At 48.0% G+C, this 14,329-nt stretch overlaps 2 protein-coding genes across 2 annotated transcripts in view; one reads left to right on the forward strand and one right to left on the reverse strand.

Moving 5' to 3' along the window:
* The window catches only part of FHIP1A (FHF complex subunit HOOK interacting protein 1A), a 190,921-nt gene extending 184,424 nt beyond the window's left edge, over window positions 1–6,497 (forward strand). The window contains exon 14 of the mRNA XM_016211211.2: window positions 3,077–6,497. Coding sequence (XP_016066697.2) covers window positions 3,077–3,330 — 254 coding nt within the window. The 3' untranslated portion in view covers window positions 3,331–6,497. The remainder of the gene's footprint in view (window positions 1–3,076) is intronic.
* A 3,701-nt stretch (window positions 6,498–10,198) lies between these two features.
* The window catches only part of GATB (glutamyl-tRNA amidotransferase subunit B), a 70,605-nt gene continuing 66,474 nt past the window's right edge, over window positions 10,199–14,329 (reverse strand). Inside the window, exons 12-13 of the mRNA XM_016211209.2 lie at window positions 12,435–12,569; window positions 10,199–10,992 (exon numbers count right to left, since the gene is read on the reverse strand). Of these exons, the coding sequence (XP_016066695.2) occupies window positions 10,864–10,992; window positions 12,435–12,569 (264 nt within the window). The 3' untranslated portion in view covers window positions 10,199–10,863. The remainder of the gene's footprint in view (window positions 10,993–12,434; window positions 12,570–14,329) is intronic.

Here is a 14,329-nt window from a genome sequence, read left to right on the forward strand (position 1 = left end):
GTCCCCTTGTACAGAGCTGGCTCCAGGAGCATTGAGGGTGCTGCCTGTAGATGAGTTCAATCTAGGAGCCCCGCTCTCACTGGGACACAGAACAATTTATAATAAAGAATCCCAGTCAAAGGCCAAATCCTGGGGTTTCCAGGTCTGTGTGCTTGCGCTTCGTCTGACATTGCTGACGAGATGAGCGGTAACGATTGCTCTCCTCGTTTCCGAAATCTTTCCAGCATTAGTCTTGAAAGTGCTCGGTTGCGGCTTTTCAGACCCAGGGCAACGTTTCAGAAAACCACCCCTGACCCTGACATTGATTTCTGCTTCCCTTCCTCCCCGCCTTTCGTGCGGGTGCTTGTGTGCTTGAGCCCTTTATGAGGGGTGCAGTCAGGCGCCCACAGCCAGAGCTGCTCCGTCAGGCAGGCCTTGTGTTCCCTCGGCCTCCTGGTAGCCCCGGGAGAAAAAGAGCCTCCTCACTAACCCTTCAAACAGAAGTAGGAGTCTGGGTGACCGTCACTGTGGAGCCGGTGGACTTCCCGTGCCAGCTATCACATCCTCACGTGGTCTCTGAGGCTCAACTACTTGCCAGGCTCCTCATTTCTTCCTTGAATACTTTATAAAGCACAGAGGTTGTGTTTACTTATATTGAGTCCTTTCCCTGCTCTCTAGTCCTGGGAGGGAGATGATAGGTATTGGTCCCATTTTACAGAAAAGGAAACTGAGACATTTTATGATAGGCTGGCTGCCAGGTAGGGACCACAACTCTGCTTTTGTTGCTTTGAGTCGAGAGCCCAATGGGACTGTGTGACCCAGTGGAAGGCCAGCCCTGTGCTGACAGGACCAAAGTTCCATAAGGGTCTCCTGCCAGCCCTCGTCTCCTTCACTGGGGGCCACCTGCCTTCTTCAGTGAAGACAGTTTTGAGTCTTGGATTCAAGCTGGGTAAATGAACCTTAGTGATGACACTTTAAACTCATGAATCAAGCGAGATAAATGAGCCAAAGAACCCTTTTTTGGGGGGAAAAGAGGAGTGAATTTGAAAGAGAAAGATGGAGATGAGGGATATGAACCAGCTCCAGGGAGATCAGGTGTAGGGAGAACCTGATGTTGGTCAGTTTTCTTCCCTCATTCATTCAGCAAATGTTTATTAGCTCCTGCTATTTATAAGGAAGTGTGCTGGGGCCGGGAAGGACACATCACGTAGGGGCTGAGCTCTCAGAAGTCTCCGAGTCTAGTAGAGGAGGAAACACAGGAACAGCAGTGCAGCCTAAAGGGCGACGCAGGCGTTAGTTGTAGATAAAGTGGGGTGGGGGGCTAAACGGAATTCCTTCTGGGGCAGGAAATAGGAAGCGCTTTGTGGAGTGGCAGCTGAACTGATGACGACATAGGCTGACCCTTATCAAGAGGCCCCTGTGTACGTTATACCTATTGACACATTTAATCCTTAAAACTCTGTGAACTTTTCACCTATGAGGACATTAAAGTACAGAGAGGTAAAGCAACTTGCCCAACGTTACTCAGCCAATAGGTGGCAGAGTCTGCTCTCAGCCGCTGTGCTGGAGTGTCTTAAGGCTAGTAATAGAGATGGGGGGGACCACGGGGGGGATGGGGACTCCAGGTGGGGGAGCTGCGCCAGCAGAGCAGGTCTCCGTCTGGGGTTAGTGCCCATCTGTCCCATTCCCCACTGGTATCCAGCCTGGACAGTGCCCTTGGGGAGCCTCACAGGACCCTTTGGAGAGATGCAGTGCTGGGGCCTGGGGTGGGGGTGTGGAGGGGGTGGTCTCCATGGCTGGAGAGGGCACCTCAGTGATGTCAACACTTTGGACCTCACTCTGATGTCAGGACATGCTGTGGGCCTCTGCTAAAAAGTAGCAACAGATTCTCAACTGCTTTTCCAGTTCAGTTCTTTATGGCACGAACTGGGATAAGCTTTAAAAGGATATTTAAAGCAGTGAAAGCGAAGGATTTTTTTTAACACTAAAGACTATAGTAGTGAGATATGGAAAGTACTATAAATGTCAAGAATTTTTAGTACTGTAGTTAAGCGACACTCTGAGAAGAGTGTTAAAAAATGGGACTGGATTCTGAAAGCAGCCAAAATAATGAAGAGCTTGAATATAATGATTTATAAGGAGTAATGAGACTGTTTGAGTAGGGGGCAGAAGAAGGCAGAAATAATTCCTATAAATATATGAAGGCTGGAGATAGATGCTTAGGAATTAAATAGTCCGGAAAGCTGAACCATTTTAATTAGTGAAACTGCTTTGATATGAAAATGCAAATCACTTGAATATGTTAAAGTTTGGGCTCATTATCATTGTAGACCTGTGTTACTGAAACTGAGATCGAAACCCTGGAAACCTTGAAATGGAGGCTCCCAAGCCACTTGCCACTACAGGCCCACAGTTATGGGAAGTGCCCAGTCTGGTCTTACCAGCATCCGCCTTCCTCTTATTATTTCCAACTTTGCAATGGCTTCTTCCATTCTATTCTCCCCTGAAGGCTGGAGGTCCCGGCCAGAATGGGCTGGGGGTCACCATGGAGCCCGAGAGGCCAGAGTGCGAGCTGCAGAGAGCTCACCGTGGCTGTGTAACCCAGCCTCCCCCCTGCAGTAATACTATGGGCTCGGGGCTTTGCTGGCACAGGTAGGACAGTCTCCCAACACCCGGAGGCTGGGAGAGCAGCCGGAGCCCCTGGACATCCCAGTACCTTCGTGGTGAGCTAAGTCTTCACTTGGTTGATGCAGTGGCAGGAGATGCCCTTTTCAATTCTTCCCCTTGCCGTGTTCTGGGCATAGGGTTCCTGATGGACCTAAATTTTTGCCACAATTTCTGCACCATGTTCCTTATACAGGCTTTGGGATGAAAGTCTCCTATCACATGCCCTGTGCTGGAGGTTATCTGATGGGCACCTATGTGAGCCACCGAGTGGACTCCAGTGTGCGCTCAGGGCTGTCTTCAGACTTCAGTCAGTTACAGGAATGAACCCGTGACACTCTCCACCCACCTCCTTCCCCTCAGACCCACACATAAGGGGCTGGACGTCCAGGGCTGTGGAGGGTCCCCGTGACGGTCTGCTTTTTGCTTTCAGATCCCACTCAGGATGCTTCCAGGGCAGGAACTGGCAGGAGCCTTTTGGATGGTCCCCCAAGAGTGCTTCAGCCCTTCCTGACAAACAGAGCCAAGGTGGCCGGGGTGCCCCCGAGCCTGCCGCTGCCTGTGAGGAACACCATGCTGGCCGCCGCCCTCTTCCCGGAGTTCCTGAAGGAGCTGGCGGCCTTGGCCCAGGAACACTCCATTCTCTGTTACAAGATCCTGGGGGACTTCGAGGACTCCTATTGTTAGCTTTTTTTTTTTTTTTAAAATAGAGGTTCTTGTTTTTTAAGGTTATAGTGTCTTGACTGAATGTTAAATGCAAAGCTGCTTACAAAAATTTCTACTTTGATATTTCCTGACAATACTTGATTTGTGGGGAGGGGACCTTTCTGTCCACCTCCTCTCCTCTAGCCGGGTCTTTCCGCCCTGCGTTAAACAGAATGTAAGTCTCATAAGCTGGCTGCTCCTTTGCTGGGGCTTCTTTGCTCGGTTGTTCTTCCTCAAATATTTTGGTGGTTATTCTCCATCCCTTTGTGTCAACTCATCTTGCAGCATAGATCGCACCAAGCGGATTCTGGGGTTCAGTGATTTCTGGAGGCACCGGTGTCAGGAGGTCGGCCCCTCCATCACACGCGAAGCGAGCACACCGTTCCCGTGGCCCTCTGCACCTTGGCTTCCGTTTTATAAAAGGGAAGAATAAAGAAGGGCCCCCTCGCCTCCGTCACGTAAGCGCGCACCACGTGTCCCTTTGCATTTTACGCCCAACACTCGCGTTCGGAGTCGGGTGCGGTTGGAGGGAACCTGGAAAGCAGGGCAGTTTCCTTGCTGCTGGAGAGATGACTCAGTGGATCACCCAAACACGGAAAGTAGCCTTATCGTAGTCAGATTTGCACAAAGTGAAATATACCTATGCAAACTGTTTCTTTGGTTTTTAGGATTTTGCTCAGAAGAAAGCATGCTATCATAGCTATCACATACTTATATAAGATGATGGCCATCATTATTTTTTAAAGTGTTTTATGAAAAACAGATTAATTTGTGGAGCTCTTTCATAGGTGGCTGTTTTTGGTTTGTTTGTTGGTGTATGTGTGTGGGGGGATATGGAGTGAGGGGAAAAGAACTTAAATGTAGCCTGTAAAATCATTGGTAATTATTTTAAATTTTGTTTGCTTTTCCTAACGTGTTGCACTTTGTAGAAAACTAGAAGTCCTGGCACTTTGGGAGTTGGGATGGAAATGCAAACAGGTCGTAGGGAGCCTTGCAACGCCAAGTGCCTGCTCCAAGCAGGAATGCCGCCTCCTGAGTAATGGGGTTCGTTAGAAGACTCCAGAGTGACGTGTTAGTGCCTCCCTGCTGCTTTTCTGCCTGTTTCAAGAGGCACAGTTATACTTAGAGCCACAGTCTCCTCAAACCACTGAGGAGGGGAAACAAAATAATTGTGGGCTAAAAATGATACCCTAAACTGGTATCGATAGGTCTTCAGTTCTACTTTGGGTATTCAATTCCCCCTGTATTTGGGGCAGGTGATAGACACCCACGAGGAGGAGCCGCCCTGTTTGGAGAGAAGTTGGAAGCTCCAGCTCTCTCTCTGTGGGCGTCACTGCTGAGCCCCAGGGGGAGGGGGGAGGGTGGTGGGCAGCCGCAGGTCTGGTGGTTGTGTCTCAGGAACACTGGTTTGATTTTAAGCAGCCTCAGTACAGGAGGCGAGTGGAGGAAACAATTACACCTGAGACCCTGCAGAGCAGAGGCCACCCTTTTGTGTTTCAGGGACCTTGACTCAGTGCTGTATGAGCGCGGCCAGCCCATGGAATGACGACACCCGGAGATCTGGCTTGGGCGGGGGGCTCTTAGGGGCCAGCCTCGCAGTGTTTCTAACTCTAAGCAAGAAATCAGATGCCAACTCATTGAAAGTTTCTGACTTCAGTTTTGTCTGCCTTTAAAAATGGTTTGCCCAGCTGTGGTGCAGCCGTCAGAACGTGTGAGGCCCAGCAGACGGGCCTGCTCGGGGCTTCCTGGCGCCTGCTTGTATTTGTACAACCAAGGGGTCTCCACTGGAAATAGGTGGCTTAAGGAAGGGAAAGCGAGGGCCAGAAAGATGGAGTGTAAGCTGTAAGTTACTATTCTTTCCTTTGTTTTGCACAAGTATTTATCTTCCAGCTTGGACTTAGCAGGTATATAAAATGCCAAAGCCGTATCTGGAAACTGTATTTAAGCCTTTAGGTTTGATTTACACTCCTCTCCACTGCCTGGTGATGGTGTCAGTTCTTGGTTCCATGCTGCTTTATCATAGACCACCACAGACCTCTGTGGAACATGCTTCTTGGGAGAGAGACTGATTTTGTGCCTTAGTATTTTTTTTAAATAGGTACTGAAGTAGACTGACTTTACAGAGACAGCTGACCAGTGTCCGGGGTGAGAGGCAGGAAAATGAACTCCGGTGGTAGGGTGCTGGTAGCAAACTCACATTGACAACCTTCTCTATTTGACACTGGAAACTGGTCCATGTTTCTAAACCCACTGCAGCCCCCTCCAGGGTACTGTGTCCAGGGTTTTCCACCATGACCTGGTGGAAACTGACCTGGAAATACATTTTAGAAAACCCATTTGGTTGAGTGAAATAGCCAGGTGGGTTAGTAAGGGTGGGTCGGGGAATGGCGTGGACATGCCAGGGGAAAACCGTGAAACGGAGGCTATAAATAGAGAGCAGATCCTGAGGGGTTTGGAGGAATGAACGTGGTCTAGGTAGATATGAAGATACTGTACAGCAGGTGGGTGATCATGGGACAACTCCTGGGAATGAAGAGGATTCTAGTCACACAGTAGATGAGGCCTTAGAAATATCTTATGTGTGGTTAAGTTTGGGCGAAAAATTGAAAGATATTTGGCATGCTTTAAAACGTGGCCTGAGTATAAGACACTTTCGCATGTGGACAGACTCGCATGTCCAACACTGTGCTACTTGTGGAAGCCATGGGCAGAGCCTTTGGTGCAGCCCGAGGCTGGCGTCACTGTGTCTGGCCTGATGGCCCAGGGCAGTGCAGGCAAGTCGGGGGTTCCTGGAACATCACATTAACCTCAATGCATAATTCAGGGTCTGAGGTTAAGTTCAGATGGATAGAATTTTGTTGTATGAAGTATATGGGAATGCTGGGCTATTTAAAATTGATTTTGGAAATGGCCAAAGAAATGTTCTTAAATTTTTAAACAAATTTCAGGTTAAGTTTGGCCTAAAATACAATTTGGGGGGGGGGGGGGGGAGGTAAATGACAATGTCTTAGCCACGAAGTGGGGATGCTAGAGTAACCAATTAGAGGTGGGATTTTCTTTATCAATGGATACTTCCTTCTGGTATTTAGAGGAATTATGAAATTCTCCCTATTTTTCTTAATATTACAGGGGTGGGCAAAAGTAGTTTACAGTTGTGAGTACACAAAACACAGCTTATTCTTCAATTATTGTTTATTATTGTGTTATTTGTATTACAACTGTAATCCTATTTTTGCCCACCCCTGTATTTTGGAAAATACTTTGACGTTCTGGGGTTGGAACTGTGTCTGTCACCTGTAGGGGGATGTGTTCAGTTCTTCTCTGGGCCCGCAGGAGTACCTTTTCCTTAGCAAGTGGCTTTCATTGTGGTCAGATGTGGCTGTCAGGAGGGCACACCCTTAGCAACAGAATCTGGAAGCTGGGTACGTTATTTGGTTTTCTCTCCAATGTGGGCAGCCCGTGGTGCCAGACTGAGAGTAGTTTCGATGTCTCCGAGTCAGTTTGGTTGCAGAGGCGTGTGGGTCAGTTTCCAGATCTGTGGAGGTTTGTGATGCATTTGATTCTGGATCAGTGTGTCAAGGCTGCTTTCATGAGGGAAGTGCTGCCCCAGCAGGGGTGGGACATGCCACTGGTGTGATGTTAAATGTCCACAGCATCCCCTCCAGCTCTCATTTAAGGGCAGTTCAATTTAATTGCTAATTACCAGCCCTGTGTTTACTGGACTGACTGTCACGCTTGCCATTTTTATGAAACAGCTTATTATTGTAGGACAGCTATTATTGCATGTGCTACTTCCAGTCACTGGCCCAGGCCAGTGTGATTTGTGGCTGGCTGAGAACCTCGGCCAGCTTCGCAGTACTGGCTCTTCCTGGGAACAGCAGTCCTCTGGTAGCTGAGGCCACATCAGCTTTAAGTCGCTAAGAAGATATTCTCAGGCCCCTTCCTGCTTCAGCCATATTTCTATAAATCACACAACACAAATTCTCCAAGTAACAGCTTAAAACAGAACACTGTCAAGCCAGTTTACACTCCATCCTTAAATCACATCATTGAGGATCGTGTGAATGACCATCATAAACCTAATGCTTTTTTAAGAAAGAGCTCTTGGAAGACGAAGCATTGTTTTCAGGGTAACTTTGCCTTGGTAAACCCTCCCTGCGTCCCGGCTTTATTAGGCCATTACTTGTTCTGGAGGACAGATTATCCAGGCAGCTCATTAACTGGATAAACGGCGTCAGTGAAAGATTTTGGAAAAACGGACAGGATGGGAAGGAAGCATTCAGTTCTTTGGCCTCTGCACTTAGAATCCCATAATGAATGATGATTTTAGGTAGGACTTACCCTTCCTATCCTATTCAGTTCCTGTTTTACATGTGAGCAAACCTAACTCCCTGTCACCCACACCAGTAGCAAGACTTCTAGTAGGTTCTGTCAGCATGAGTTCGGTCTGTATTTCAGGCACCTTTGGGGGAGCATGGATTTACTCTGTCATTGAAGAATCTGACAAGAGTGATGGAAGCTCTTGGTCCAGATCATAAATTTCGTGGAGCTGAGGCTGCAGAAGTCTGTGCTTCTTAGCGTGTCAGCTGAGTTTTTACTGGGACAAGTCTATAAAAGGACCACCTATAACTAGGCCCCTCTTGGCCCTGGAGACATTTTAAAAGAGGGGATTTGGTGCTGTCTTAATTGATTTTTGCTAAGTTGTCTGACTAAGGGAGGCAGTGAGATTGAATTTCAATCAGATACTTTGCATCTCACAATCTAGGGTCAGCTCTCTTCTCAAATAATCCACGGGTGCATTTGTCTGCAACCTGCTGAAGCAGCACAGCAGCCATCTCCACACTGCCTTTGGTAATGAGTAAATAACAAGGCCTTTCAGAGAGATTTAGTGGTTTTTCCAAATAGTCACCATGTAGAATCCTTGGAATGATGCAGCTAAATTCAATAGAAACGAAAAATACAATATAAATTGTGGGTCACGGCCATGAGCTGTATATTGAATTAACCTACCAACTCAAAGCCCGAAGAGGATGTGGACCTCCTCTTGGCCTTCATAGCCTCATCCCAGATTAGCAATAATTCCAAAAAGGAAGGGTGGAGTGTGGAACTCAGCTAAAACATCCTTAACTTGGTATAAATAATGATCAACATTCTTCTTCTTGGGCTACCCACACCTTGAAGGATCGCAGAAGTTCACCTTGATGCATAATCCTGGACAGTCAAGAAGCTCCTTCCTGGACAAAGAGATCCAGGATTTACAAGCCTAGTAAGTTGGCAGCACCAACCTCATACAAAGGGTGCCCCACAAAAGGCTGCCCATTTAATTTTGTTTTATAAAATTAATGAACTTTTACTAAGTATGTATTCCGTTAGCATGCTGAGTTCTGAGGCTCACATTCCCACCCTCCCACCATAACCAACCAAGCAGCCTCCTCAAGTAAAACAACACATGGTTTAGACCTGACCAGGCAGAGCTGGTTCAGGCGGACCTGGGGGCAGTCCCTTTTCTAGCACATTCCCCTCCCGGTTTACAGGTGTGTGGAGCGCCAACTCACACATTTTAATGAGATTTGTCCAAGTAGCAAATGACCAAACTAAATTCATATTCATGCAAAGTAGTATTTAAAATTGTATTTCACTGAGGCCCATTTATGAGCAGAGCCATACTTTGTGGATTTCTTGGGGTGTTACGTAAATATATCTTCCATTATCCAGTCAGGCTCCAAGTAAGATATCTGAGCTGAAGCTGCTGTTTTTTTTCTCCTTATAAGCAGTTATAACTATGGAACAGCCCGATTTTCAGGATTTTAGCAGTGGGATTTCAGGACCACAGCACTGTCAGAGCTGGACGACAACTAGCTTGGTTAAAGCTTGAGTGATTTAATGACGGCGTGTTTCTCTGGAGATGGTCAGTCCACAGTACAGTTAATACTTGAAATAACAGTTCTGGTAAACACCTTCCTCTGGCTGCCCTGCACCCCGGTTAAGCCAACCCTTGATTTCCAATGGTCTGGAAAGACCCTCCAGTGCGTTCTGAAAAGTGTGGTGCCTAAGAAGCCAGGCCTTTGCAAAATAATGATCCCCCAGATTCCAACCTCACACTGCCTTTCCCACCTGGAATTCAGACTTGTTGGGTGAGGAGACAGGACGGACTCTGCCTTTCTCTCGAAAAGAGGCTCAATGATATTTTACTTTTAGGCCCAGTGGCTGTCAGTATTGTGACAGAATGTGAGGGGCACATGGCTTCCTGGGTGATGTAACGTACTCTCTCATAATTCTAAATCAGCAAGAGGGACCTTCTCTCGTTACCCAGTCAGGAAGTCCTGAGCAGCATCTGGACCGTCACCTGCCAACCCGGTGATGGGGAAGGTTCACTTTCTCCTGCCGCCACGGGAGCACGGTCATGCTGGAAATGCTTCCACTCTTTTTAGTAGGCTAAAGAACTGTAAAATCAGGGCTTCCAAAAATTTTCTTATGTCACAATTTGACATGTGCTTTTAAAAAACACCATTTGCAAAACTGGTCTTTAAGCATGTGAGTCAGAGGTAACAAAGGCGTAAGATGAACTAAGGGGCGTCCCAGTGCGGAGACAGAAATATTATTACTGTCACAAGAACAGCGGCGAAGCAACGAGCCCTCACGGAGATACTGTTAGCTGTACCACACTTACTGTTAAAGGTCAAGATTTTGACTTGCCAGTTTATAATCTTATCCTTTCCAGGCGAAACAAATCAATTTGATGTTACAGCTTATTCTTCTTTTTATCTCTTTTTGGCCTGAGGGTGGGTGGGGGATTGTCAGTTGCACAATCTTTGAAGTGTAAGTTAATTTTTTATGTGATATTTCAGTATATATTTTATTCATTAAATTTATTTGAAAATGTCTGTTGTCTATTTTACCAAAAAGAAAAAAATCATTTGTTCTCAAAGCATTGCCTCCTGGGTCCCTCAGGAGCTGAATGGACACCATTTCTACGCAGGGGATGGGTGACTGGTCCTAATACCTAATACAAGACTAATATGCTCCTTCCCTGCCCTCGTGAGGCCTCTCTAAACACACGTATGTTTATACTGTCAATGGATTTATCTTGTCTTCCTCTTAATCAACCTCCTTTTAGGTCTAAAACACTGCACCCGGATTCTGGTCTCTCGCTCACTCACTCACTGCTAGTCCCCAGCACCTAGAATGATGCTGGCCTTTAGCATGTGCTCAGAAATATTTGTTGAAGGAACTGCAGAATGAACTTTCCTTAGAGAGGTAACAGTGTCTGAAACAATATGTTTCATTTAGTTCAGAATTATTAAGCACTAGAATGTGTGTTTTTTAACCACCTTTGCAGCTATGATGGAGCCGTTTTGATGTCAATGACGAAAACAGGGGTGAGACTGCTTCCCCGGGTCTGGCTGGCCAGGGACTGGGAGATGCCAGTACGTCGAGCTCATGGACATCAGGCTTCAAGGCTCTAGTTCTGTTGTGGCTTCACTGTCTCCCTCAGGCAGAGGGACCCGAAATATCTCATGACGACAGCTGCTTCTCCAGTATCTCCTTTATCACAGTCGGATCTGCTCGGCTGACAGTTGCTTTTCGGACCAATCCAATCAGTTTATTTATAGCTCTGGGGTTTCCCTTCTTCATATCCATTACCTTACAAGACAGAAATTGTTTTAGAGAAGAAAATATAGACTCATATCTAAACATCCTAAATTAAGGTTCATATTTACTGAAATTTAAATTGTTTTTTTCTTTCAGTATGAGATATAAAATAAAAGGAAACAGGGGAGGGATGAAGTTCTGAGGTGGTTTCTAGGCTCCCGTCAGAGTCCTGGCTACTTTGCCCTCTGACTGAAACAGGCTGGGGAATGTGCTGCACCAGGAGGGACCCAGCCGGCAGGAAGCTCATGCGCCTCCAGGGCCACAGCTGGGGAGCTTCTTGGAGGCTTGTGAGTCACACTCTGAGAGAAACTGTCAGACTGACCAGAATGAGGCGCCCTCTAGGCCTCCTGTGGAGGTCAGCAGACCCTGAAATGCAGGCTTCTGTCTCCCTGGAAGGGTTAAACTCCCGTTTACTAGAAAATAAATCCACAGAATGGCAACTTTCCCAGCGCCTGTGGATGGGGGGCATTGGCAGTGGTGGGCAGGATGGGGACGACAAAAGCGGGAGGCACGGAATGCCTATCAAATAGCCACCGACTGTCAGGGCCACCAGCTGCTACCTCCTGCTCTGAAGCATCTCGATGGGCAGTAACGCCTGTGAGTATTCGCACTCAGGGCCACAGAAGTCTGAAACTGGAAGTGTCTTCACCAGTCGCTGAGGCTGAGGCTGGCGGACAGAGATTGCCAAGACCCAGTGCAGGCTCATTTTCCTTGTCAAGAGCTCCTCCCAGAGCTGTGTCCCGGCAAGCTGAGGTAGGTGGGTATTATTCTGAGGTGCTAGCCATTTCCCCCCACTAAAAAACATCTCTAGACAATATGATTAGACTTAGGGAGGGAAGGAATGAGGGGTGTTACTCACTGTAGCTTTTCTATTTTGTTCTATGCTCAGAACACATAATGGCTTGGTTTTTAGCTACATTCCTGTTGATTTTTTCCATGATTTATAAATAATTTTCCTTTCTGCTTTTCTTCCCACCTCTTAAAGGCATGAAGCTAAAGTGTTTCCCTAGCTGTCTTCCCCTCTGCAGTCATGCCTGCTGGGTTTTACTGAGAGGCACTCCTTGTAAAGCAGAGCTAGCCACAGCACGTGCAGAATGCCAGCCCCGGGAGGGCCGCGAGCTTGGGAGGTAGAAACTTGGATCTAGTGAGTCTGGGAACCCCTCAAACTGGAACTTCATGAGTTTAACCGGCAGGGGTCGATCTTTCTTTTCCTTGGCAAAAGTTGCATATTTCTAATATTCACCTAATTTCATCTCTTGACCTTAGCTAAAAACTGACAAAAGTACTTGGGGAATTGCTGATGAAACTGGGTCAGCCATTATTAGGAAGTGCCTCTGGGTTGCTACAGGGCGCGGTGGACAGGTTCTTGGCCCTCTGCTGGCTCCTCGCTCTGGCTGCATGTGAAGACCCTCCTCTACCTGGGTGGCAATTACCACTTGAGGATGTTCCTCCAGTGTGGCCTGGCAGAGCTGTTCCAGGGCCTCATGATCCTGCATCAGTTCAAGCTGCTTTTCTGAAACAATCTGCGCTGGAGTCTTCCCTTTACTCCTCCACAGCTCCTCAAACACCTACAGGCCAGAGGCGGGAAAGAAGGACAGAGGAGTGAGCAGGCAGATTCCGTGAATCCCAGCGGTGGGCCTGGCCCACAGGGTAACCTGCCTCTCCTGAAGCATCTGGGGACGAAGCTGCTCTACGGCGCAGGCACACACGCCTGGAGTCTCCTGTGCTGAGGCCGTACCTGCACAGACAGGTAACCCCGCCAGCTGACTCAGCCACCCGGCAGGGCAGGGAGGGGCTCTGGGAGGTGCGAGATGATTACTCACAGGCTCCTGGGACAGGAGCCAGAGGGCTAGGCATAGCTCTGCCTCCTGTCCACTGAATTAATAACTGAAGTGACAGTGTGGTGAAGGATGGGGCATCACAGGCCTGCAGGAGGTAACCACTGCACATAGATGAGGCCCAGAAAACCCAGCTTGCTGGGAAAGATGATTTTAGGGGAGCAAGAAAGTGGCCCCATAATGAAGATACAAAATGGAAAATAACTAAAAACATAAATCATAATTCATAGGGACCTGGCGCCAAGCTGGCTAGGATGATCAACAGTGAATGGCGTTTGTATTTTTCTACTTATCGAAGTTGGAAAAAGGAAAACATTTTTAAAGAAGGCATTTCCTGGGCAGTTTTCCTCATTCCTCTCATTTTTCTAGTGTGAGCTGGGAGGGGTGATGTCCCGTGTGTCCCCTGCAGTACCTCCTTCATCTCAGCCTGCGATCAGCACTGAGCACCCCTAAAAAAACTCTAGCCAAAGACGAGCCATCCCTCCCAGAAAAATAGCTGGTCAATAATTAGCACATAGGACTTCCGGTCAAGAGGCAGAGTAGGTAAAAGCTGTGCTCACCTCCTCCCATGACCACATCAAAATTACCACTAAATTCTAGAGTAGCTATCACTGAAACCACCTGAAGAGGAGCTATGAAGGAGAAGCCATGTTGAGAATGGTAGGAGGGGTGGAGACATGGAACAGGCAGGTCCCATATCCATGGTGTGGAAATTAAGAATCAGGAAGGTTATCTCAGCTGCAGAGGTGCCCTGAGGAGCAAGGGGTCCCACCCCAGGGCATTGGTGCTGGGAAGAGGAGTCCCCATAACATCTGACTTTGAAAAACCAGCATGGACTGCATGGGAGTGAGATGGAGCTTAAGCCCTCAAGCGGACTCGTTCCCAAACTCACTTGCTCTGGGCTCCAGCACAGGAGCAGCAGCAGCTCTCTCCGGAGACAGAAGTGCTGGCAGAAGCCACTGCTCCTTTGTTGAGCTCTTCTTCCAGCCAGCCAGCCAGCCAGCCCGGCAGAGGTGGGCGCGAAATCTGAACTCTCCATCAACCTGGCTAACACCGTTCGCCCTATCCTGGGGATTCCTTGCTTGCCCGGCCTGAGCCACTTCTAGTGGTTCCTCCACACAAGTGGCCTGCCTTACCTCATGCTGTGGACTTTCCTAAAATCTCTCAAAGGTCCACAAACTGCAAACAAGCAAGCAGCATCCAGCATTGGCATGTCCTGTACCTCTTGCTCCCAGCCTGGCACGAGTGACGACTGGCCTCAGCTTGCACTGTAATTCATGTCAGGTGGCCCCAAGGATGGTATAAGCTGTGGCCAGTCTTGGCTTTGAATATAGCCTCAACTAAGCAGCCACAAGCCTGACACAAGTGGTTGCTGGACTCAGCTCACACTGTGGTGCCCAACAATGGGTCTCAAGCCCAGCACAAGTGGCCGCCAGCCTGGGTTTGCAGCAGACAGAGCCTCTAAGCCCAGCACAAGAAGCAACCAAACT

Source organism: Miniopterus natalensis, chromosome 4 (assembly GCF_054644295.1).
Source record: "Miniopterus natalensis isolate mMinNat1 chromosome 4, mMinNat1.hap1, whole genome shotgun sequence".
Lineage (NCBI taxonomy): Eukaryota > Metazoa > Chordata > Mammalia > Chiroptera > Miniopteridae > Miniopterus > Miniopterus natalensis.